At 41.2% G+C, this 25,028-nt stretch overlaps 2 protein-coding genes across 3 annotated transcripts; one reads left to right on the forward strand and one right to left on the reverse strand.

Moving 5' to 3' along the window:
• Positions 1–1,503: 1,503 nt before the first annotated feature.
• On the reverse strand, positions 1,504–17,664 carry dyrk2 (dual-specificity tyrosine-(Y)-phosphorylation regulated kinase 2). The gene is made up of 7 exons (XM_053863222.1): positions 17,583–17,664; positions 10,109–10,212; positions 7,401–7,743; positions 7,156–7,319; positions 6,643–7,032; positions 6,471–6,561; positions 1,504–6,233 (listed from the first exon to the last, which is right to left on the reverse strand). Exons 1-7 carry the CDS (start codon positions 17,620–17,622, stop codon positions 5,602–5,604), a joined length of 1,764 nt encoding a protein of 587 aa, XP_053719197.1. The 5' UTR covers positions 17,623–17,664; the 3' UTR covers positions 1,504–5,601.
• Positions 17,665–19,209: 1,545 nt separating this feature from the next.
• Positions 19,210–24,698, forward strand: LOC128757546 (F-box only protein 15-like). Of its 2 annotated transcripts, XM_053862927.1 has the most exons (11): positions 19,210–19,302; positions 19,362–19,566; positions 19,630–19,677; positions 19,869–19,973; positions 22,175–22,405; positions 22,467–22,664; positions 22,733–22,856; positions 23,470–23,552; positions 23,670–23,815; positions 23,902–24,026; positions 24,104–24,698. In XM_053862927.1, exons 2-11 carry the CDS (start codon positions 19,385–19,387, stop codon positions 24,368–24,370), a joined length of 1,509 nt encoding a protein of 502 aa, XP_053718902.1. In that variant the 5' UTR covers positions 19,210–19,302; positions 19,362–19,384; the 3' UTR covers positions 24,371–24,698. The 2 variants fall into 2 exon arrangements, with proteins under 2 accessions (XP_053718902.1, XP_053718901.1); XM_053862926.1 differs by having other exon boundaries at positions 19,299–19,566.
• Positions 24,699–25,028: the final 330 nt, after the last annotated feature.

The raw sequence follows: 25,028 nt of genomic DNA on the forward strand, positions 1-25,028 counted from the left end.
CCATGAGCTATAACCAATTTAAAATAGTCACAGTCATGTCTGCGTCACTTAGAGGACATTAATTTCAATTATGCTTTAATCCTCAACCTTGTCCTTTTGTTTCTGAGAACAGTCACCAGGTTCACACAGCTCACTCGTATTGCACTGCTTCTATTATATTGGAACACAAACCATCTGAATTTGTCTGAGATATGTCATCGATACGACACGTTACTGTCGCCTAGCATTTTTGGAGACTGGGAAATAAAGTCAGTTGCACGAGACCACATTTTGAAAAGGTCTGCACTGCTTAAGTCAAGAGCAGCAAATGGTCTGAAGTTAGGCCGATCAATCCTGTTTGACGTCAGGGAGTCAGGATAACCTGCAGTGGAAACTACCCAAACAACAATCCAGCTTAACCTACATAGTCACATTACCACTCAGGCAGCTTTGGACTGAAAGCAGATGGAGCACTACTAAGACAATTTTTGTACAGAAGAATACAATATTATATCTAGCTATATAATTCAAGGAGATACAGAGCTTCAGAGTTAGGATTTAATGCAGCAGTCTGGTCTTGAGCTTGGCAGCAGACTTCCATTGACTGCTGGCATCTAAATTTAGCAGCCATGTGCTTTTCCTGTTGGTCGCCCCGCGGCCCAAATAAGGTACAAGTCGCTCCGATCAGGTGGATGCTGATCGTTGCCATAGCAAACTAATTATCGCATCATAAGGAGTGTGAGAAAGGAAGAGCGTGCAAGGCTGACACTCAGTTCTATCTTGAGGAGGAGGGGTGGACTTGATCCAGTCATGTCTTAAGACATGGTTCGTTGCAAAAAAGGCTGGTGCACCGCTTACGTAATGGGCCCAGACTTGTGAGTCCCGTGGATGAATATGAAAGGCAACTTTATTTCATCACATTAAAATGAGGTTGGAGCTCCATAACCTCAATATGTACTTCTGTTGGCCACCAGATCACAAAGGCCTGGATAACATTATCATGACTATATCTTGTTTCTGATGAAGCAGAACTCCTCAGGCGACCAGAGGTTTGCTACACCTGAAAGAGAAAGAACGGTGAAAGGAGCACACCCCGCAGCTCTGCCATATGTCCAGGGAAATCCTGGTGCACAAAACCTACGTGGGCCAACAGGATTTCATTACTCCCAGACGATGCCAAGTAGTCTACAAGAAAGGATTACACCTGAAGTGACGATAGATAAAACCAATCCAACACAAGGATGGAAGGGAAACTCAACTCTGAGTCACTCAGGCAACACTCCACATGACTAATCGGCAGTCTGTCCACTCCCACTTACTCAGTTCAAATATTCCTCACTCAGACATTTTCACATCCTGTCGGAACTCATCGCCTTCTGGTGTACGCAGTGGGCGGCCTGAGAGAGATACTGAAATCGTAATATCTGTTAGTCTTAAATCTGTAAAGAATATGATGAACACAATTTGAAAACAGGTCGGTTATATTAGTGTTGTCAACATCACCCCCCCCATCCCACAAAGTGTACGACAAAATGATCAATAAAACATTTTATTAATAATAGTAATTTTCCACCACAATAAAATTTAACAAAGGCTCACTAGAAAAGTGTCGACTTCTGTGTTCTGTACAGTAGATACAGTACATTGTAAAACTCGCTGCACAATGGCACAGCAGCGCTTTCAACCCTCTCCAAAAAAGATTCAACATTTTCACGTGACGTACAGGTAAAATCCACAATAAAAACCCAGATGGCAAACTTGATAGAAATCCAGCGCCAATTCATGCTAGCTATTCGTAATCTGCACAAAACTTTAAAGAGAGCATAAACCAGCGAGCGGTCGAACTCGCTACCGAGGCAATGCGCTGAGGGTAGCTACTGTTTGTCATTGCTCTTCCATTAATCCTAACAGTCGGTCGGTTCAATTTTTCAAACAGCAACGCATTTTAACACCTTTTATTCTTTTTTTTTTACAATTTCTAAAGGAGAGTGTTTCTTCGTTTTCCTTGCTTTGTACTTCCTGTCCATAATTTTGAGCTATCCGTGTGCAAGCGTTGTAAAGGAATGCACTTTGGTAAGATAAACCAAATGCCCTGTGTTAGTCACAAAAATAGTAACAGCAATACTAGAGAACTGAGCAGTTTGAGGTACCAACTTAAAGAGAGAGAGAGTAGAAGGGAGAGAGTGACAGCGAGAGAGAGAGAGAGAGAGAGAGAGAGAGAGAAGGGGGGAGACAGATGCTAGGAGCAACTTGCTAAAAGCCCTGCACTGGGGAAAATTGTTCCGCAGTGCTAGTTAGTGTGTCTGTAGAAAGCTAACATCAGTGCTAACAGTTGATAGGCTAGTGTTAGCTTGGCCCTGTCGTTGGCGTCAGCTAGCTGATATGTGTCTGTATATTGTGCAGCCATGTCATTCGACCCAAACACAGATGTCAGTGCTCGTCAATTTAAAGCTACCATCTGTTGTTGGCGAAGGTCTCCTGTTCTGTAAACATTATCTCTGACCAATGAGGACAAGATGACTGCATATTGTTTCCTAAAACCATCAGGTTTTAAAACCAAAAGGATAATGATTGAGACATAATGATGGGGTGGACAATGAGTGGTCCACAAAACGCGAATCGACATGGAAATAAAATTGGTAGAAGCATTTACACTCATCATTTGGCAACACCTGTTGGCTGCTAAACAACTAATAATCATTGACATTGTATTTGTAATTGACATTCTATATCTAAATGCTCCAATGTCCAAGTCCACCTGGATGAGATTATTCCACAGTCACGTCGGTTCATCTCTTTTACAAAAATACTGCTTCATTGACAAGATTAGAATTTAAGCAGAGAAGGTTAAAAGATGTACGTATGTCTGTACGTTAGCATCAACTATGTCTAACTCAAAACACAGAAGGGTGGATGAAGCAGCCCTTATAAAATATTGCCGATACATACTGTAACACACCCAATGACTGTGGAATAACCACAACAAAACTGCACTCTAATCATGCTTAAAATTTTGGGCAAATGAATGAGAAATTCCAGGGCAAAGGAAAGGGCTGTAACTTTCTCCAGTGCTGCTCAGGTTTTCAAGTGATGGCCAGAGATCATGTGGGTCTTTGGATACTGCTAAATAAAAAAACAGGAGCTGATCAGCTCTCTGATTTTGGCAGCTAAACTGTCTTAAAATTAAAATAGCCATGTGGGTCTATATTTTAGTGTTTCTCTGTAACTGTTAAAAAAAAAACGTGAGTGTGTAACATGGCGATGAGATACTGAAGGCACAAAGTTACGACTCTCAGCAATCCCGTCTCACAAAACAATATTTAAAAAACACAATCAAATCTTTAGAAAAACAATAACATTTTAGAGGCGGCCCCCACGTCCCGCCTCCTCCGTTTCTTGTCTCTGGGTCCAGGAGAAGGCGGGACTTCCCCTGAGATGAGAGGAGTAGGTAGTGTCCTTATCAGTTCCTTCGGTGCACTGTCGCTGCTGTTATCCAACAGTGTGCTACTTTTCGTCACAGTAACAACCAGCTCCATCGTCATCCTCCTCTTCATCATTGTCCAATAGTGACTTAAAAACAGCGTGCTTGCAGACAATTTTTTGGGTTTGTGTGCATGTGTGTGTGCATGTGTGTGAGGGAACAAGCTTTTGGGAAAAAAAAAACAAAATTGCACATACACGCTGCTACACACAAACCGACACACACACATTCAAGTATAAACTGCACATTGTAGTAATTATGTATTAATAAATACTAAAGATAGGAAATAAATAAGAGACAATTTGTCATCAGCATAACATTGATGTGACAACCAATACTGACCCCTTTGACTGCCACATGGCGACACAGGCCTGACCACTGTTACACATTAGCTGATATAACAGTCTACTTCATTGTATTGCTAATATTTATGACCACACATGTGCAGAGACGAAAATGACTCAAGCCCAGTCACACCAGACGCAACTATCAGTTCTATCCAAAAAAATACCAAAAGAGTCAAAATATATGAAGTTACAATGGAAAACAACCATAATTTAATATACGTTAATTTAGTTTGAAATGCCTGAAAAGATATTTAAGAGTTGAAACTGTTCGATTCAACCAGACTGATTACCACATTTTCATCGTTGTTGTCAATACATCTGCCTAAAATATTGATATTTTTAAGCAATATATTTAGAAAATATTTTAAATATGGAAACTACATACTGGTGTGACTGGCTTCTCATTCAATCCAATTGTACTTGTGTGGAGCAGTTGTTATGCCTCAACCTGAAAAGCTCTGCAATCGTCCTCTGCCTACACCATCATTAGCTACATGGTTGTTCTTCCAACCAGAAGAGCTCAGCTTGTCCTTTACGCCTCTGCCATAACACACGTTTACTTTCAGCTTAAGACGCTACTTCATTCATTTAATTTGGGTCACTTCAGTTTTGTCACACATTTGTTTATGAAAAGCTTTGACATTTTCCAAAGCAGTTCCTATGTCAGTGATTTTTTTTTTAATCCACAATTTCCAAAACTATCCTTTTAAGGTTTGCACAGACCAGTCTGTGACAAAAACGTTCATTTTCTTTACAACAGGACCATCAACTAATCAACTTTCTGGCTCTCATTAAATGTTGTTTTCTTCAACCGACTTGCTCTATTCTTTCACATCCCCGTTTCACTTGTGGAACACAAACAATGATTGGTCAAACTAAACCCTGGATAAAGAATCACTTTTTACTGGGATGTCTGTGTTTTTTTTTTAACACAACCATCAATTCACATCTTGAGGCTCATTTAGGTGACAATCATTCCCTCTCTACATTTCTCTCCACGCTGTTCAAATCCTGCGATTCTGTCTGTGCTTTTAAGGCCTGGCAGTGGAGAGCTTGCATGATATGGTCAAAAACTAAGGCTCGTAAGCAGACGCCTGACAAAGGCAAATATTAAGCCAACTATTGCTAGCTTCATTACTCAAAGTTTGCTTGCTGCTGGTCTTGTAAGAGAGTTTTAAAAAAAAGGCGACATTTGTCAGTAGCAAGTCAGTTCACAGGCCAAAGGCTAACGTGGTGGTCAAAGCTAGATCTGAAAAAAACCCAGTACCAATGATGGCAATGTGTTCTCAAAGCCATTAACTGATACTTGCAAGGATTCACCTGACTTGTTATCAACAAAGAGCCCCATGACACCGTGAATATTAAGATAGTAAAAAGTATTTGGTGTCTAATCATCAGATTTTCTTTAAGATACAAATTATGTGCTAAAAAACTGTTTTAAAAAGCCTTGTTCCCTCTGTCAGCACCATGGAGATTTTGAGTGTGTGTGGAGCTACAAAGTGTAGTGTGATTGTCTGTGCAGCCGAACATTTTATCTTCGAATGATCACAGCTGTCAGGTTCAGACAGGGCTGCTGGAGTGAGGTGTGTGAACACACTTACAAATCCTTTCTGCTCCTTTGCATGACCACATTCCGGCTGGTCAGTAGCATTACCATGTCTTAGTCCTAAACGCACCCCAGTGCTGTGACAGCCCCTGAAACAAATAAAAAAACTTAAACTGGACTGACCAGTTTCATCGGCTCCAGCTGGAAGCTTTTACTCGTCCCGCCACAGCAGTGGAGTGCGCTCACTCTCAACTGACCAGCTTTGGTAGAACTGTCCGAGGCTGGATATTTCCATTAGCATCTGTGATGGCTGCCAAGTTAGTCCTGGTTTTGGTGGAGGATGACGTGGTGGAGGAGCTGGTAGCCAGTTTGGAGATTGAGGTGATGGTACCCTCTCGTTTGGATGAGGCACTCTTGTCCCCAGTGGTGGTTCCTGTAGGTGGTTTAGGGAGACGCCGCCTAAGCCAGGGATGCCGTAGCGCCTGGCTAGGTGTCATCCTGAGTGCTGGGTCCCACTCCAGACACTGTTTCAGGAAGTCCAGAAACAGTGGGTCGTCACAGCCCTTCAGAGCAGCGCTCCAGTCTTTGCTGCATGGGGGGCCTCGTACCTTCCCCCGACGAGAGCGTCCACCGTTCAGCACCGTGGTGCCGTCAGGCAAGGTGGTAACAGTGCAGTACCTGGGGTAGCCTTTGGATGACACAAAGTTCTTTGCACGTTTGGAGGCGTCGAGTAACTTCTGAGTGGGCATGCCCAGTAGCTCGATGATGCAGGCCAGCTGGTCGGCTTCATCTTCACCCGGGAGCAACGGACAGCCGGTTAGCAGCTCAGCGAGGATACAACCCAGTGACCACATGTCAATAGGCATCCCATACCTGGAACCTGAGAACAGATGACAAAATGAAATGTTTTTGCCATTAACTCAATTTGAGGGAAAACCTTTTAAGGCTCATGCTTCTACTCTACTAAAGAGGACATGTACAGACGCAACTGCGCACAATCCAATTTATTTTTGTTTCTGAGCCATTTGGACAGCCACCACCCGAAAACAGACTCCATGACCAAGTCTCAATAACATAATTTCATATTTCCCTCTCCCGAGATAAAAATGTGACTTGCCGAGTATGACCTCTGGTGCCCGGTAAAACCTGGACTGGATGTACGTGTAAACTCTCTGGTGCTCGTAACAACTGGAACCAAAATCAATGACCTGCAGGCAAACAGAGAGAAAAGAGTGTCACAAACTCCTATCAGAATATAATGAGTGATTTGGTGGTGTGAGCATCTCGACCTTAATGCCACTGCGCCCCTGCTGTTTGAGCAGAATGTTCTCAGGCTTCAGGTCGCAGTGGATGATGCGGCTCTTGTGGAGAGAGTCCAGGCACTGGAGGATGGAGTGGGCAAACTTCCTGACCAGCGGGAGGCTGAAGCCCTGGAACTTGTTCTTCTTGATGAGCTCATAGAGATTCATGCTGAGAAGCTCGAAGGTCATACAGATGTGGTTACGGAAGGTGAAGTTCTCCAACATGTGGATCACATTCATGCTGGAGTCCTTGTCCTGCTTCCTCAGGTGTTCTAAGATCCGGATCTCCTCTGCTGCCTGCCGGTGGAATCTCTTCTCATTGCGGACCATTTTTAGAGCAACATGGGTCTGTGTCTTGTGGTCAAAAGCTTTCACAACCTTTTAATGGGAAAATACCACATGTCAATCACGACAGTTCCAATAACAGTGCATCTGTGCCTAACTACAGTGTGTGAGTGTGTTAAGCACACTAGAAGACGACACAACAAAAGGTCTCATTACCTGCCCAAAGCTCCCTTTGCCGATGACTTTAAGAACTTCAAAGCGATATGCGATGTGGTCATGGGGAACATGAATGTAAGAACCCTGATCGTCGTCATAGCCGCCGTTGTTTGCTCCACCCATGACGCCAGGCCTCTTCTTGGCATTTGGACCAACAAAATATACTGAAGCACAAAGAGATGGAGGTCAATGTCAGTCACCAACTGATATAACACCAGTCCTGATTGGGGGACCACATTGCTCACCCTCAGGATAGCTAAAAATCTCATGGTGCTCAAACGATGACATCTTGGGCATGAACTGCTTCATGGCCTGCTCTGGTGCCAGGGACGTGGGTTTTGGTTTGCCATCTACAGACTTATTAGAGGTGGCACTGCCCTGTCGCCCATGGTGCTGTGGGTCCGAGGCGGTTGTGTGGCGGTCTGGCAGGGGCAGGCCCGGGCGCGTTGAACTGAGTGGCGCCAGGCCGTTCGGCTGGGAGGTCAGTACCGGACGCCGGTTGGTGTTGTCTTCGTACAGCTGTGCAACATGGACCTGCGACTGGGATGACAGCTGGACGGCGTCCGACATGGCGACTTTGGAGCCTCCCTGCAGGGAAATGTTTGTCAATAATGTAACCAGCACAGATTTGGATGTTTAACAGAGCATGTGTCTGCATTTTAAGTGTTGTAGCTTAATTTAAACAAAGAAAATCTGGAACATATAAATCAAATAAAGAGACAATCCCATAAGATTGTTAAGATGATTCATTGTCATAAAAAAAAAAAAAAAAGAAAATTATATATGATCTGTTTCTTAGTCCACCTCTTGCCTTATTAAAAATAACGCAACACAATTCTGTACTACTACGTTGACTAAGAAGCACTTTCATATATTTAAGTCCAAAAGTAAAATTCATCATCTCAAGAAAGTAAACCACTAGATCAGTGACAATCTGGAGACACGACAGGCATATTGGAAAAAAGCGAACAGAGGAATCAATGGTGATACCTCGGACTGAGGTCAGCGACTAAAACAAGATAGCATCATGTTGTGTTTACTCAACAAGCTTCAGATATCAGTGTCCCCAAATGCATGTTGATGACGACATCAAGCAGCCACATCTAGATAATTTATGCTTGTGAGTCAGCATGTCTACTGGAGCGCGAATGAGGTTCAGATCAGAATTCATTATGTTGTTGTGGAGACAAACACACCTGCACCCTTTCACATAGCAGAACTGAATTTTGTTTAATTTCTTTCACCCACAGTTCTTTATGATGATCAGATGGAACAAACACACTAGGCTTGGCTTGATGCTAAACATTCCCAAAACAAGGTTGAACACCAGGCTAAAGCCAAGTGTCACATTTCGTTGACAAATTGTTAAATATTTTGGATTAGAAGACCAAATTCAGGTTCAACCAGGGCTTGTTTGCATAAACATTTGACTGTCTAGAGTATTAAATCGTTATGTTGCAGAGGCACAAATCAACAAAGGTGTGTCCTGATGATTTAACCTCGCAGAAGCAACATGCGAGTCATCACCCAATTCTCTGAAAGTCAATCCTAGTTTCTTCTCATTCCTTGAACTAATTCAGGAAAGAAGCAAGGGTGTGCATTTTGGTCAACATATCACTGCCTGGTCAATGTTTTAGAAAATATTTCATACATTACATTTATGTACTTGATATACATTGTTTATTCAAACGACCCTAATGTGAGAAGGTTCATCTGGTGGTGCATAATATTTAAAATTGCTATTTACCTTTTTCCCCCACTCACTGATTGACATAAAATTGAATTTCATATTAATTTGGCATTCATTATACATGTCATAAAACTGCATAGAGGATAAGCCATTTCCACAGACAAAACACAAAACGGAGACTAAAAATCCTTCTGAAAGAAGGACTACACATATGGAATATCAAGTTGATACTTCCTTTTTGGGTGTCACATAAATAAAGGTTTTCAAAAAACACTACCTTGACAACACTGTAAGAGTGAAGAGTATTTTTGTTTAATTCTAGAAATAATGGACACATTATTTCTAGAATTAAACTCTGAATGTGACACATCACATTCAGAGCAGACTCACATGAGGCATTCAGGGACAAATTGCATTTCACCCCCAAAACAAGACACCTATTGTGGACTTTAAATGGTCATCAGATCAAGCAACACAGCTGCTCTTCGTCGATTTTGAGAAGCAGGAAATTTTGAATTTTACCACTTTATAAATAAATAAAATCGTGATCGTAATTGTGATGTAACCAGAACAACAACATCATTCATGAGAGGAGCAATGAAGCGTGTATGCCTCAGTAACTTTGTAACATCTTAGTCTGAGTGTGTTTTACTCCCAACTATAAACCAAACAGCTGCTTCTAGTAGCTGCTATTAATAGTCATGAGAAGTGCTGTTCAGACAGATGGCCTGCTATTAGCTCTCAGAAGCTAACACTCTCAGATTATGAACAAATTTGCAATTGGAAATATTACCAAAGTACTCTTGAACAATTATTCGTCGTGTGTACTGTCATTGGTGCTAAATTCATAGAGAATTAAAGGCTTAAGACAAGGCTTAACTTCTATCAGATAGAAGTTTATATTGACATTTTAGAAGGCTAATCGTATGAAACAACTCTTAACCCTAAACATGCCACAATGCCCAAAAGGTGAGCTATAATAATTAACTTTAATGCTACTTAATACTAGTTTGTAATCAAAGCAATACTATCTGAAGCCACGTGAACTCAAATGACACCTTCCAAATGTGATTTATTTGCCAATGATGAGCAAAAAGAGGTAGGAAGATTAAAAGCAGTGGCAATAAATTGCCATGACAACAATCCTTACAGCCATTAAGCTCAACATTTCAGTGAATTTCTCCAAATATCACAACTCTTAGTATACGGTCAAGATGAGAGTGAAACAAAGTGGCGCAGTGTTGTTGTGCGTGTCTCATTTACCGCCAGGGGGTTGAGGTTGTTGTTGCGAAGCGGTGGCAGAGCTACAGGCGATGTTGTCTGAGAGCCGCTGTGACCAGGAGAGTAGACCGGCTCGCCCACTTTGCCTGCAAGACAAAACCAGTGTCAGTAAACAGACAGGGCAAATATCAGAGTGTCCAACTGAAGACAGATCCACAACAAAGTAACATCCAGAGACATGAGACGCTATAAATATTGTGCCTCATAATGCTACAACGACTTCAAAATGAAATGGAACGTTGTTTCAGAAAAGCTCTGTCCCAAGTACTTGCCCGCATGATCACTTCCATTGGCTACTACCAAGTCATTGTTTTATCAAAACCTGTTACACAAAGCCTTACGGTGCGAAATCAGTCAGCTGTAGCCATTCAGTAGAGTTGAGTGGCTATCACGACCAGACGACGGACTACAGCCGCTATTGATCGACTGATACAGCAAAACAAAATGAAAAACACAATTTCCTCATTTCCTCAAATAGGTTGGCCTAAAATAGCAAACAATTGAAGTTGAGGGAAAGAAAATATGTCAACCAGGAAGAATAACAAAGACAACTACGTGTCCGGAACATTAATGTGCCTGCCTGTTCAGTTTGGTATGTTTACGACTTATGCAATGATGAATTCCCCAGATTTCCGGCATGCCCATTTATCTCTGGTAAAAAAAAAAAAAAAAAAGCAAAGCAACAATTATCAACACTTGACAAACATTAAGTGACAAAGATTCCAACTCGTGTAGAAAAGAAAACAGATAAAACAGTTGATTATTGTGTACTAAAGACTTAAAAAAAAGCCCAGTATGACCTAAATAGTGCGAGCTAGTGTATACTGTATTTAGTTTGAAGTGACTGCATTGTTTACATCAGGCACACTGCACCCAGAATTTTTCAGGTTAGGTTGGCTCACTTTACGGTGAATGAAGGTTTAAAAATAGTCAGATAATCCTTGACACACTGCCTGCATCTCTCTCTTGCTCCCACCACCCCGAGCAGCCAACGCTCCTTTAAACCACAACCTACCGAGGTCAAAGTTTGGATGTCCCTGCAGAACTCTTAATACAGACGCCGGTCAGTTACTGCACGGTAAACTGGACAGACTTAGCCATTTTCTCCACAGGGCATTTGACAATATCCTTCAAACTTGATTAAAAAAAAGAAACAAAAGACACTAAAAGTCCTTTTGAAATCTTGCACAAGTGTTGATTAGATAAGCTTGGGGCGAGACAGCTGACACCAGCAGCCACGTGACCAAACAGTGAGGGAAAACAAAGACTAGAAGACATTCAGGAAACACAACATGTCTGTCACCGTCAGCTTAGACATTAACAAACAGGTGGGTATGAGAGGATTGCTCACTTCTCAGAATGAATCAGGAAATCCCTGTACCCCCCATAGTAAAGGAAGAAAATATATTTCTATATGACATTAAAGAGAAACAAATAGTAAACATCTATACTTCCAAGTATTTGCATGATGCGAATTTTCTAAGAAAGTTATTTCAGGAGCAAATGTAATTAACAATGTGTCAACACCACATGTATCCAATGCAAACATAAAAGTACTTGCACTTGACATCAAATGACCATCATGCTGGACAACTGAAGTACTAACCAGTGCAACCAGGTTGCTGTACTTTTCCACTTGTTAAAACTGAGGTCAGGATAATAATTTGTGGAAATGTTTGTTTAGACAAAAGACTACTTTAACAACACAGGTTGTCCTTTTACTTGGAATATATTTCTGATCTCCACCATTAACTCTAGTGTGTTGAAGGCATTTGAAGACAAATCGAGTCTTTTCAGTGGCAAATGCATCAGGGTAATCAAGTAGATTATTCTCAGACTGACCTCTCATTTTGCAATAGCTGCATGTTACACACCAATATTGAAAGTACCTTATAACCAAGTAATGACAAAGTAAAAAAAAAAGGGGGGGTGGAATGTGTTCCTTAAAAAGCCTCTTCTCAAAAAAGGCCACTTTTTGGTCAACCATAAAAACACTTAATAGATTACGAGACACAGTAATAGTCTGAAAACTGACATCAATGTCTAACTTTCTTGGGCAGTAACTGGAAATACCTACTCTCGCAACTCCAAAAACCATCTTAGTTCAGCTTGTCCTGGTGTTGCATGTTGCCCTTTGAAGTCTGATAGTTAATACTTTCATCGATAAACTTAAGAGCTCCTCTGTCAGTAAACTCTTGGATATGCATGGCATTATGAGCCTGCACATCTGCCCCGCCAAACCCAGAAACACTGAATATTATAAACAACTAAGATATTTTAAATAAAAATACATTAACGGTGAGCATTATGACACCACAAATCCATAAAATGTTACTAAACCTATATTCATGACAGAGAACGCAAAGCATTCACATTTCTGATCGAGCAGCTGCTAAAAATATCTACACGTGACCAACTGCATCTGCCATCGTTCTCACAGCTACGAGACGGCCGGGTGTACAGTGGCACGAGTCCTGACGACTCCTCGGCAGCTTCCTGCATCCGTGCAGTGGCGAGCAGGTTCAAGCAAACAGATGGCCACTGCTGCTTTCCGCCTCTAATCTGAACCTTTGCCGTAATCCAGCTAATAAGGACATCTCAGGAAGATGCGCACCTCATTTAACAAGCTATCAAACAAAACACTGGAACTACAACCTGAATCCTTAGGGCACCTTTCTGTATCCAACATCCAAGTCAAATAACAAATGAACCCTGTAGCTGTAACACTTCAGATGCAGGGGTGGTCTGGGAAATTCTTTTACTTGAACGGCCCTGATTAATTAAAAACAAGAGAAAAAAATGTCATTATGATTCTTTCCCTGACAACATGCCAAGTGTCAACAGTTCATATATTTATGCAAGATAAGCATACAGTCTTATCAGGTGTGTATCTATGTTTGGTTTTGCGACTCGTGAGATGTGGATAACTGCGAGATTTTGCCAGTAAACAAAATATGGCCAACTGCGATGGCCAAGCTACGGCAGCAAAAGGGCTGAGAATTGGCAAATTTCAATCACATTCAGCGAAATTACTGAGCGGAAATACCCATTTTAGGGAAACCAGTGCATTATAAATCGGAATTAGAACCAGGCGTCCATTTTTCCATGTTTTGCAGTTCAGGGTGTCCCAGGACGCTCAGGGGCCCGGCAGCTAACTGGATGGCCAAGTGTGTCCTTGACTAACATGCAAAAGAAAGTGAGATCAGTACGTAAGACGTTCTCTTCCTTTACTTTTTTCTGCAATAGCAACAAATCACACTGTTATAAATTAAATACATTCAACCTGATTAGGAAACTGACACCTTGGACTTGGACAGGCACACACGTCTGTCTGCCTGAGAGTGACATTTAGCAGAATCTTTCTGAATCAACGCAACAGCAGTTTCTTACATACTTCATGGAAGTAAGTATTTTGTTCAGCGGAACAGTTAATGTTGAGATCCAATGGAACATTTGTGGTTCGCCCCATGAGTAATAAAACAAACCTAACCAAGAAACTATCGAGGTCTACGGGTAGACTTAAGTAAAATCAAGACATTTAATAAGAGTTTTCTTCATATTTAGGATGTTGTGCTAACGTACAGATAGAACTTGACTTCCAAAAGATTGTTCAAATTGCTCCTTTAAAATAACGTGAATGCAGATGACTGTCGAGAAGTCTCACGAAGTCATTCCACTTCAACAGCACCCGTTGGTAAAGTATCTGAGGCCAAGAGCAGCTACAGCGTTCCATGCTGTTAGATTCACAAATAACATGCTAACAGAGTGGAATAGCAGCAAGCTGACTATGAACACGACACCGCGCTAGAAATGCCAGAGAAAAGGCGAGCACGCTCGGCATGTCGCTAGACAGGACGGGTGGGAAAAGGCCCAGCAGGATGACTGCACACCCGCAACGATCCGACCTCCATCATAGTAAGAAATACCACACATCCTCAAAGCGATGTATGAAAATCAGGCAATAAATGGTCAAAACCTTTGATTTCACTTTTTTTAATCGCAATGGGTCGCTGCGCTGTACAGCGGGTTCAGGGGTATCTTCATGTTGACACTCAACGTTCTGCTCCCATTTAAAGTGATGAGTCTGAAAAGGAATCCTTATACTTGAGCGATATTTTGGTTGAGCGGGCATTTAAACAGAAACTTGATCCAGTATCAGTCACCTCACTCACATAAATCATTCATAAAGAGTGCTATTAATTCTAGATCATGGTCTGGTATATACCTCTGAGAAATTGCGTACTGCATGTTACACTCAAATACTCAACATTCTCAAATGGCAAATACTGCTAGTATATAAGATTTATTCAACAGATAGTGGTGCATTACAATGAAAATCCAATTTTCAAAGGATTTATTAGGACTTCCTTAACATCTATCAATGTTGTTTACCGTCTTTCTCCAAACATTCTCACAGAACAGGAATAAATAAACTCAAAAGCTAATGCGCTATAGCAGATAAAAATTTAGGCTATTTTTTGTCATTTTTGTCTGGTATATTTTTCTTGATAAATTGACAAACTAATCATCACACTGTTGGTCATTGAAAACCAATTTTGTAAATATCTGATGCATATTCATCAAATATGTTCCATTCACAAAAATCACAAAACTTACCAACAGTGATATTTTGGTCACCAATGAACAGGGCTCAGTGAACACTTGACAAAGAATGTTGAGCTTTTATACCGTGTTTACAAACATTGACATGGTGTGTCTTGGCATTGCTTTGAGTACTCCACTTAAAAGGAACATTCAAGTCGTTAAATATCAAGGACAACTATGACAAAGTAACTACACAAAAGACAAGACGTAAAAACACATCATGGCATTGATTTGATTCGTCTGCCACAAAATTAAACCGATTCTTTTTTTTTTTTTAAACAAACTGCGAGCAAATTACTGGCTTCAGTTGGACGAATCTTACGTGAGCATCAAGTACTCAAAAACAAAATGCCTCAACCTCACAAGTTGTGGTCAGGCTTCCTTAAATTATGAGCATTCACATCAACAGTGGTACAGAAATGTCTTCTCCTGTGCTCACCAACTAACAACACCGTCACAGCCATCACACGCGGCAAGGAGTGGTGAATGGAGTTGTATCTAGCTGCTATTGGTAAACAGTAGACATTAAAAACAGTAAGGCATTACTTTCACAAATACATTTAAAATAAAGCCCATCACTTGAATATACTTGTTATACTAGACAAGATTTGTTTTCACATTTCTTTTTATCAGCCTTTTAAACATTTCCAAAATAATTCAACTTCATCCTGATCCTAAAATGTGGCTAATTCATTTCAATTCTAATTCTGCTGACACACATTGACACAGTGATTTACTCTGCAACTTTTCATTTCCATGATGTCATGTCGTCTCCTGTGATACTTTGAGTACAGATTTTTAGATTACATTAAGTTACCTTTATTACACTGGCCATTTTTTTTTTGCTAGAATCAGATTTACGAACCAACTGTAGACATCACAGTGAAACACCCCTGGTCTCATTTGATCACATGGAAGCAACAGTGTTGTCTTTTCTGTTATATTTGCCGTTGTGTTGAGGAACATGCTGAACCAACACCTACATCAAAACAAAATTGACATACAGCCGTTTAAAAAGCCCGAAGGGGCTTGTGGGTAATCTTGTCAGCACTGTTAGGACACGTCTATGGCAGATTGTCTGATTTTTGTAAAGCCTTGTTGCTTTCAACCATCCGTCTGAATAAAGTGAGTCAAACGAACAAGCGGATGACTTGCACTGAACATAAGTGGAACTGAGACACGTGATCAGCACATGTACCAAATGCCAAGGTTTTGCAGGAATGGGTGACAGAGATGGATATGGGACAAAAGAAATGTTGAGAATGTGGGGGAAATATACTAACATTTTTAAATAAAACCAGTTTATTTCTCCAGTTTCTGCACTTTTTTTAACATCAGCAAGAATTAATTTGAAAAATGCCAAAGCAACCAGTGGCATTATTTTAGTGAGACATGTTAACTCTTGACTTATATTCTGTAACAACAACAGACAATGGTATTAAGGCAGGTTTCATTAAACAAGACATTATTAAATGAAAGCTGCAACATATTCCATTATGCTTCATAATAATTTAAGATATCATCTCACCTATCTGCGAACACTTGAAATTAACTATCGATAAAGGTTACTGTTTGCATCGAAATCTGCACTCAGGGGTTTGCACTGCATTACATCTCAATTAGAAAAGCACTCAGAGAGCACAGACTTCCTCCAAGCAAGTAGACGGCTGATCTTTGCTGATTCGCCAGAACAACTACGACCAGGAAGGCCTGTTCTCCACGAGCCGTAAATCCTTGAAAGACAAATGTTATCATCTGTTCCTTGTCCCACAATTAGTGTTTCTGACAAATTTACTAGAAATCTGCCTATAGCTTTGAATTATTTTGCTCACAGAAATCAGACACACATCACCTCCATGACAGAGATTATAAATAAACATGTTTGTCAGGTCCATTTTACATCAACAGTTTCAATAAAATTACTGACATAATATGAAGGCTGTATTATCATGGTGTATTTGGAGTAACTTATTCAGATTTAAGTTTTGGTAAAACCTTACTCGTTCAAGGAGTTTGTTTTTGTCAAGTACAACTAGGTCAAATAAATATTTGAGGCTACTTTGCTACAGACAAATGCACCATCATTGTTACAGTTAATACACATGGACGACTCGAGCCTACCATTATCAGTACAATAATTAGGTTACAGAGTGAATGTAAACAAGAATGGGAGGCCTGTTTCACAAACTGAAAACAGAATAAGCAAACGTTTGGGATAGAGGTATAAAAACATTAAAAGTCAACTGTGGTGTCCACAAAAAGCCGATCCCCGTATCACACAACAATTTCATTCCATTTGAAACTTGTGAGACCAGTACGTCTTCGCAGAGGGTACACTGCTTATTTGACAACGACGTTTTTAAAACCTATAAATACTGACTTTTCAATTCCAAAATAGAAACCAAGTGACCTCTGACTGAACCGAAGCTTCATTTCTGTCTGTCGAGTCGAGGCCTAAAATTACCCAGCAACCCAAGAAAAACAAACCAAACGACACCAAATACCGTGTTGCTACCATCACACGCGGTTTTGATAGAAAGAACGAAAAACCCACGCAACGGGTATGGGAGTTATATTGATTGAAAAGGCCAGTGAAGAGAGAAAGAAAGGCTCAAAACACGAATGCTAACATTAGCTTCCACCTATCTGCTGTTTATGGGATTAAAGCACTTAATGATAAGTACATCTCAATCTTCAAGTGATCCAGCATTGGGCAGTCGCTACTTTCACCATTTACTTGAGAGTATTTTTAGGATATCAATAAACCGTACATGACGGCTAGTCAGCGGAGTGTCTTTGCTACACTGGCCGGTTGAGGTGCGCTCTAGTCGGCTAGAAAGTCATAACTCACCCGTCTGGAGGACCGAGGCTCCGGGCTTCTTGGTTAACATGGCGGCCGCTCCTCTCCTTTGGACACAGAAGAGCAGGGCGCCTCCTCTTCCTCTACCTGTGGCTCCTCCCCTTCCTGCTCAAGCTCCTCCTCCCATTCCTCTTTCTAATCTGATCAGGCTGCAACGAGGCGAGATTAAAGTTTGGATCTTAGATATTGCCATTAATCCAGCCACCGGCTGCCGTAACAAAGACTCGATTGGCTGTTGTAGTTCAATAGTGATTTGATAATATTGTACATGTTAATGCTGATTTATTTCAAACCATAACACAAGGCCAAATTAAACACCAATTTTGACACATATTTTCTTAAATTATTTTCAGGAAATCCATTGCCGTTCACTAGGGCAGATATAAATAGGGCGATAGAAATCTGCCATTCTTGTTGTATCATGTTATTATTATTTTTATTATTGTAGTTGTTCATAAATTCTGAACAAAATATGTTTACTATTTGTATTTGATTAATCAGACGACCAGAAAAGACAAATATGAAAAAAAACAAACATTTTCTTCCATTTCGAAGGGACAAGAAGCCAGTCCCAGCTGCCTGTCAATTATTTAATGAGCCAAGCTTTTAAGTGCTAATTAATGTGGTTAAAAAAGCTGTCTTATTCAATATTCAAATCAATGCCTATTTTTTTTTAATTAGAAACAATATTTTCTACTTGTACTTTCTGCCTGTGCAGTATGTTCCCATCGCGCAATCTCTTCTCATCTCTGCACTAAAAATGAATTGTCATGCTATGAAATGCATGTTTTTCCATCATGATTTATACCAGAACTTTGACATATGGTGACATTGTGAAATCACATTTTGTTCTCAATCATTTGCATCAAGTATCAGGGGGATAAATGAATCAACAAACAAGCACTATGAGAACATAAATCACAATGTGAGTCTATGTCAGATATTCATTCTCATCCTGGCATCAGCCACATCTGTAAACCCTGTTGTCTCAATTCAACGATTTTCACAATAAAATTGTAAACTACACTTGAATTTTCAGTGATAAATTCTTGGTACTCTGCTAAAATATTGTATTTAATTCTCTTAAGAGCTTTACTGATAATGAAATGACTACGTCATTATAAGTCAGATTAAACTACAATAGCCTTTGACAAACAGTTAAAGGAGGATTAAACGAAATATTATTGACATTCTTCAGAGGAAGCTTGAATAATTCAGTAGGTTCCTAGGAGACACACTGTTTACATCGCAGACAGAGAGCCCTCTCTGCTTTGACTCAGCCATCAACAACTAAGTTGGGTCAGTTGACGTGAGTGTGCATGTGTAGTCTCGAGTTTCGGTGCTTTTAGTTAAATTACACAACTTGTTGTGTAACACTGTGCATCCCTCACCAAAGCCAGCAGCTCAACATTATCCTAGGAGGCCGCCGTGCAGGTAAATTACCGCCACCACAGTCATGTTTGCATCTGCTTTGTTTGGATCTCTTGACTCACTTTAACTACGAGGCGAATCCCTGTACAGCAAAATGCGCAAATAAGCAGATCAATTTGAAGCGGTGTGAAACAACAGCGCACAACACTGCTGCCATCTAGCGGTCAAACTTGCGAAGCGCTATAGTCTCGTGTTTAGAAAAGCTCAATAAATGCAATTTGTTTGTTTGTTTATTTATATATTTTTGCTTGTCATTACTTTTCAGTCGCTCAAACGAAACGTAAGTGGGAAAGTTGTGACTTTTTAAACCCATGCACTGATTGAAGCGTGAGCCACCAGGCGTGGTGTGAACTGGTCGAAGTATGGCGGCAGGACGAGGAGAGTTCTTTCGGAGTTTGATGGCGGCTCTGGAGCGAATTCCTTCCCAGCCGTGTCCAGGGAGGCTCCGTGAGTGTGGTGACCTTGAAAAACTAACGGGACAACGTGGAGCAGTGATGAAAACGAGGAGAGAGCAGTTGAAGAAGTCACGTGGACCTCTCGTCAAGTAGGAGCTGCTAACATCCAGTTTGTTACTGCCGTTTGCTCATAGTATGCACGTTGTTTACAGGATTCAAGGATCAAAAACCGAGGGCTGTGGAAAGATCCATATCGAAAGGTAAAAGAGGGAACGTTTGATTGACGTGTGGGGACTCACTACTCCGATATATATAATGTATAATATGCACCTCGTCATATGGAGGAACAGTGTATCTGTTCCGAGTTTCTCGTCGACAGCTGTGGTTCCCACAGTACTCCAGCAAAAGATTACAGCAACATGATGTCCATTTTCTTCCTCTTTCTGTGCAGTTTGCCAACAGAGGCCTTATTGAAGATTGTGTCCTACCTGGATGCTTCCTCCTTGTTCTGCGTCAGCATGGTCAACAAGCTCTTCTACCGACTTGCAACAGATAAGTAGGTCACATGGTATTATTAAAATAAACAAACAAACAAATAAATAAACCCCCCAAACAATTCATCTAACAAGCAGGAATTCTGAAGAGGCTTTAGCATTCATAGTATTGATTATAATAGCCATGAAAAGGTGTTGAACAGGATGCCTTTTGGTGATGGAGTTCACATTAAAGCAACAATGTGTAACATTCAGACAGAAATGGATAATTTTCATATTTCCTGAGATGCTGAGATGACAGGTGTCCTTTTGAACAGTCCAAAATCCCTCTTCAGCTCTCTGTTATATGCTCCCTTGGACTAACTAACTAACTTTCTGTGGGTGAGCCACCTGTAGGGAGTGGCATCACAGCCCCAACTCCCCCCGCAACACTTTGCGAGAGAAGGGCAGAGCGACCTCGACAGCGAGCTGCGTTCCTTTGTTTGCATCATGGCAGAAGAATGGAATGACAGAGCAATATCTCGGACAAGAGTCAATATTGGAGATGCATTTACAGCCTGGCAATGACTGAGAGCTACAAAAGAATTTTCATCTGATCCTGAAGTGATGTTTCTACTCGACTTGTAAGTCAATTTTGTGTTCACTGCTGTCTCTGTTGTGTTGCCAAATCATTAAACAAATGTCTGTATGCTTGTTGTTTGTATATAAGTGTAGTATATATGTTTGTTTGCTGTGAAACAGATGAACTGTGGTGCTAAAACGGGACAGATATACTAAGTGTATGGTGAAAATAGGTTTTCAGTGAATTGATTGCCTGCGAAAATGACTTGCTGTTTGTCGTATTGCACTGTCGAAGCTTCAGTGAACATATAGCTGGCCAAACCGATTAGCCACAATGTTAATAACTGTGCTAGTCATGGTAGTCAATATATTGTGGTGAAAAACAGTGTTTGTACCAGACTTGTAAGGCATCCTTTGTGCTTACCGCGGGTCTTCGGTGTGTTAACAAATGTGAGGAACCTATTTTTGCGATAACGTGTAAGTGCCGTTACCCATTTTATTGCGTTTATCTCAGTAGATATAGCCAGCAAAACAGATTAGCTCCGACATTAGCTGTTAGCGGCTAACGTCTGTGGCTAACGTCCACAAGCATTTGGACATGTAACATGTTATATCTCATGTTCTATCTGTAGCTGCTGCCGGTGAGTCCTCTGATCTGCACACCTGCTTGGATCTGGTGAGAGACGCGACCAGCGGTACACATTTCATCATCCCTGACTGTTGTTCTGGTACTGATTGAAGAAGAATGGTTTCCAACTCTGACGTCTGTGTCCACAGTCAACTCGAAATAAACGTGCGAACGGACGCTTTGCTCACGCTCTGATCGCTGTTTGTCTGCTCCTTATTGAAACACATGACAGTCATGATGTAATACAGCCAGAGGAAAAAGGCCGCTCCTTCACCTGTTCTACAGCGCTGTAAACGCCACTGCATAAATGAGAGCCGATGAGATGAACATGAAGGTTTTCAGCATGTTTTTCATGGAACAATCCCGTAAGGAACATCACAATGAATGAGGTCCGTTGCTCGCGGAACTTGTGCATTCCAGTCGGACATGTGAAGGAGACAGACCCTGACGAATGCTGCGTCTATCAGATTTATAACCCAAAGATAGCGGTTTGTTGTCACCTAATCAATAAATGTTCAAACTTCACCCTGTGCTTCATTCTGTAACGTGCGGTGAAAATAAAGTTTTATAATCTGGGTCCGTCGGTCTTGCAGCTGCTTCCGCCTCTCGCTGGATCCTGCCTCTCCTCACTGGCTGCATGACGGAGCTACATCTCTGATGTTGAATGATAGATGCTTCTAGAGTTGCCTTTGCAAGTATAAGCTGCACAGTGTTGTGGATATTGTCATCTGTGGTCACTTTTTCTCGCTTTTTCGCCACTGTCTTTCCTCATAAACAAACGTGGGATGGGGGCGGGACCAGAGACCCAGCTTTAAAACAGCTTGCAATTACACTCATTTCCCTGTGGCACTGCCAAATGCAAACTTACTTACAGCTGGTTTCATCCACCTTTGAATTATTGATCTTGGTCATTTATGAGAGGTAGATTTCAAGCCAGGAGCATGTGGCCTCCCCTGATGGGGGGTTTAGAAGTCAGTGAAGGCCATGACGTTTTGAGTATTTCATATACAAATAAAGAGTTGACCAGCAATTACATCATGTGCTCTTGAAATAAAGATAGTTTTTCCTCGACAGCCTCATCTGGAAAAAGATATATATGGCTGAATTTGGGTTTCAAACTTGGACTCCAAAGTTGGGGAATGAAACAGTGGAGGTGAGGGAGGAGCCAGAAGTGATGCCTGATGGCCACTGGAAGAAGATCTACTTCAGAGGGATAACAGGTCAAGGACTGATACAATGGAGAAGAGAGCTAAAGGACATCTGCCCACATTTGGGCCTACCAGTTCAAACCAAAAGAGTTCTGAGGTTGGTGACTTTTCAGGTACTGTTGAGGAAGTGGGCTGAAGCATTGATTCTTTTCATGCAGAACTCTAGTGAACTGGGAGTTGAGCGTGAGTGATTGCTTTGGGCAGACGATGACAGTGGAGCTGAGCCAAACCTTCCTCCTCAGTTCCTCGATGACCATTTGCTGGAACGACTGTGATTTTCTCAAATATCACAACATCAGAAACATCCAGCTCTACGGCGTGAAGAAACCTCCAGTAATGGGCTGTCAAGTCATGAAGTGAAGTTCTTCCTCGACTCCCTGTTCACTCAAAGGTAGAGCCTCATGCATTTTCCCTTCTCTCCTAGGTCCAAGTGGCGTTCTCTGATCACGGCCCAGGATGTGACGTCTCATCCGCGTCATATATTAGGGAAAGACAGATTCGTCAAACTGATATTTCTGGCCCCAGCTTTTATTGTTGGGGTCTGGAGGGTAAGAGAGACTCTACCAGACCAATTGTCCTCACTTATAAGATGGCTTTGTAGATGATTTACAGACAAAATATAGAAAATGCGTGAATAACTAATGAATGGTTGTTTGCCCTGGTGGATGTCGTTTGACTGAGGGACCAAAAATGAAAAATATTGGAGCATATTCATCCCATATCTGTCCCAGGGCTCACCTTGGCAGTAGACCTTCTAATGGTGAAAAATGTAGTGCCGTGAGTGAGTGGAACTTTATTTAAACATCATGTTAGGAAGTGAAACTCTACTTCTGTTGTTGCGCCTACACTGTAACAGGGTTGTCTTGTAAAGACAGAAATGAAAATCATTGCACTCCTGGGCCAGTCCAGTAGCGCACGCCTGCCATACTGAGTACCAGAGTTGTGCGTAGGTCTCAGCATGACGGAGCCAATAGGACTTCAACAGAAGCAAAGAAGAGATTCTTAGGTCACGAACTAAAACTCCTCTTTCCTCTGGCTTCATTCTTTTTTTTTTTTTTTTTATAAACAGAAAAACTCTACAGTATTGTGAGTCGGCGTGGACTTGGTATTCTTGAACAGTATGATGTGCATAACCTTTCACGATTGTGTGTTTGTCTGTAGGGTCATGACGTTGTTGCTTTCATCATGGTTGCTCTGCACTTTCACAGGCTGGTAGAGAGGAGTTTGCTGGGATCTCCAGTCTGGTTGGTGTTTCTTGTTTGCAACAATCAAGCTGAAACAATAATAAATAAATGACATCTACATGTAGTCAAAGTGCATTATGTTCCACTGAACGTCGACCTATTGTTTTTTTGTCGCAGCGCGTATGTGGAGCTGCCTAGCGAAGCTTATGTGGGCATGTCTGACCCTAACTTTGGTCTACATGGCTACACTCTTCACTTTGCTCTCCACAACACAGTCACAGAAGTCATGTTCGCCCAGTTCAACCAGCTTTCCTGTCGCAAATGTAACTGCCCTGCTTAGAGGTCATCTTCATTCCATTACACAACACACATTTTTTTAACCAGTGGGAATTCCTTTGTTTGCGCTCAGATCAGATCCGGAGAGGACTGGTAGAATTGATGGCCATTAGTGAGCGCAAACCCTCCCAGCAGAGGCCACTGTCTGGAGACTTACGGTTGTGCTGGAGAACCAAGACACTGGAGGGATCAGTGAAGGTGATTTCACACTTTTTCTTCCCATGTTGAAGACTGGTCTTTCGACTGTTGCTTTCTGCTCTCTCATTGTCTCGAAGAAGTGCTGCTGGATGACCCTAACCCTGCTGGATGAGTTCCAGAAACCAGTCTGGTGCGTGAGCGCCCCCAGTGGCATCAGAATGGTGCATCAAAATTCATCCTTGGTTGGCTGTGACGAAAACTTCCTGATGGACTACAGGGACAGGGAGGGTGCAGTTAAGATGAAGCTTATTTGGCTGAAGCAGCAACAGCAGTTTTTTGTTGTCAGTCTGGCTGTCTACGTTGCAGTCTTCAAGGTCAACCGGCACTTCGGTACCCAGTACTGAAACCTGTTTGAAGGTCTTTCTTTTTGTTTAGTCGAATTATGCTGTTCAGTTCAGTCTTTTTTTTTGTATTGAGAGACTGAGTTGTAAAGTTTACGCAGGCCCATTGAAATAAATGCAGACATGGTGCTGAATGTATTAAAGAACTTCCTTCTTTGGTATCTTGTGACCTGAGGACAAATAAAACAGTTTCAGTTGTGATACTAAAACCATGCTGGTGTTAATGATACCTGATGTTCTCTATTGCATTGTTATTGAATTTGATTTTTTATGCATCTATTGACTGTTACAACTTCAAAGCCTTTTCATTTTGTGTGAAAATAAAAATATGCTTGGGTTCCATTAAAAAAAAGAAAGAATGTGTTTAAAATCACATATTTAACCCTTGACTTCTTATGATTTCATATACTTCTTCTTGCCGGACACATTCCTTCAATTTTGTGTATAATACTGTGCCCATTTTTTTGTAATCATGTTAAATATAATTTCCTCCCCCCCTTTGTAACATTTTTTAAATGATTTGTTTTCTTAAGTAGTTTACATATTGATTTATACTGAAAATCCTCACACTGTGCAACATTTTTTAAAAATAATTATGTTGACTATGTTGCATTCACACAGTCTGACGCCAGCAGCCAGATGAACCGTCCAGACTTCAGTC

The sequence above is a fragment of the Synchiropus splendidus genome, chromosome 4, assembly GCF_027744825.2.
Source record: "Synchiropus splendidus isolate RoL2022-P1 chromosome 4, RoL_Sspl_1.0, whole genome shotgun sequence".
Classification (NCBI taxonomy): Eukaryota; Metazoa; Chordata; class Actinopteri; order Syngnathiformes; family Callionymidae; genus Synchiropus; species Synchiropus splendidus.

Excerpts from the sequence above, each read along its gene's own strand:
- dyrk2 (XM_053863222.1), bottom strand. The coding sequence starts at position 17,622 with ATGTTAACCAAGAAGCCCGGAGCCTCGGTCCTCCAGACGG. Across the intron at positions 10,213-17,582 it reads AGCCTCGGTCCTCCAGACGG|GCAAAGTGGGCGAGCCGGTC; the intron begins GTGAGTTATGAC and ends TTTGTCTTGCAG. Across the intron at positions 6,234-6,470 it reads GGCACCAGAGGTCATACTCG|GTTCCAGGTATGGGATGCCT; the intron begins GCAAGTCACATT and ends ATCTGTTCTCAG.
- LOC128757546 (XM_053862927.1), top strand. The coding sequence starts at position 19,385 with ATGGCGGCAGGACGAGGAGAGTTCTTTCGGAGTTTGATGGCGGCTCTG. Across the intron at positions 19,678-19,868 it reads GGAAAGATCCATATCGAAAG|TTTGCCAACAGAGGCCTTAT; the intron begins GTAAAAGAGGGA and ends CTTTCTGTGCAG. Across the intron at positions 22,857-23,469 it reads TTATTGTTGGGGTCTGGAGG|GGTCATGACGTTGTTGCTTT; the intron begins GTAAGAGAGACT and ends GTTTGTCTGTAG.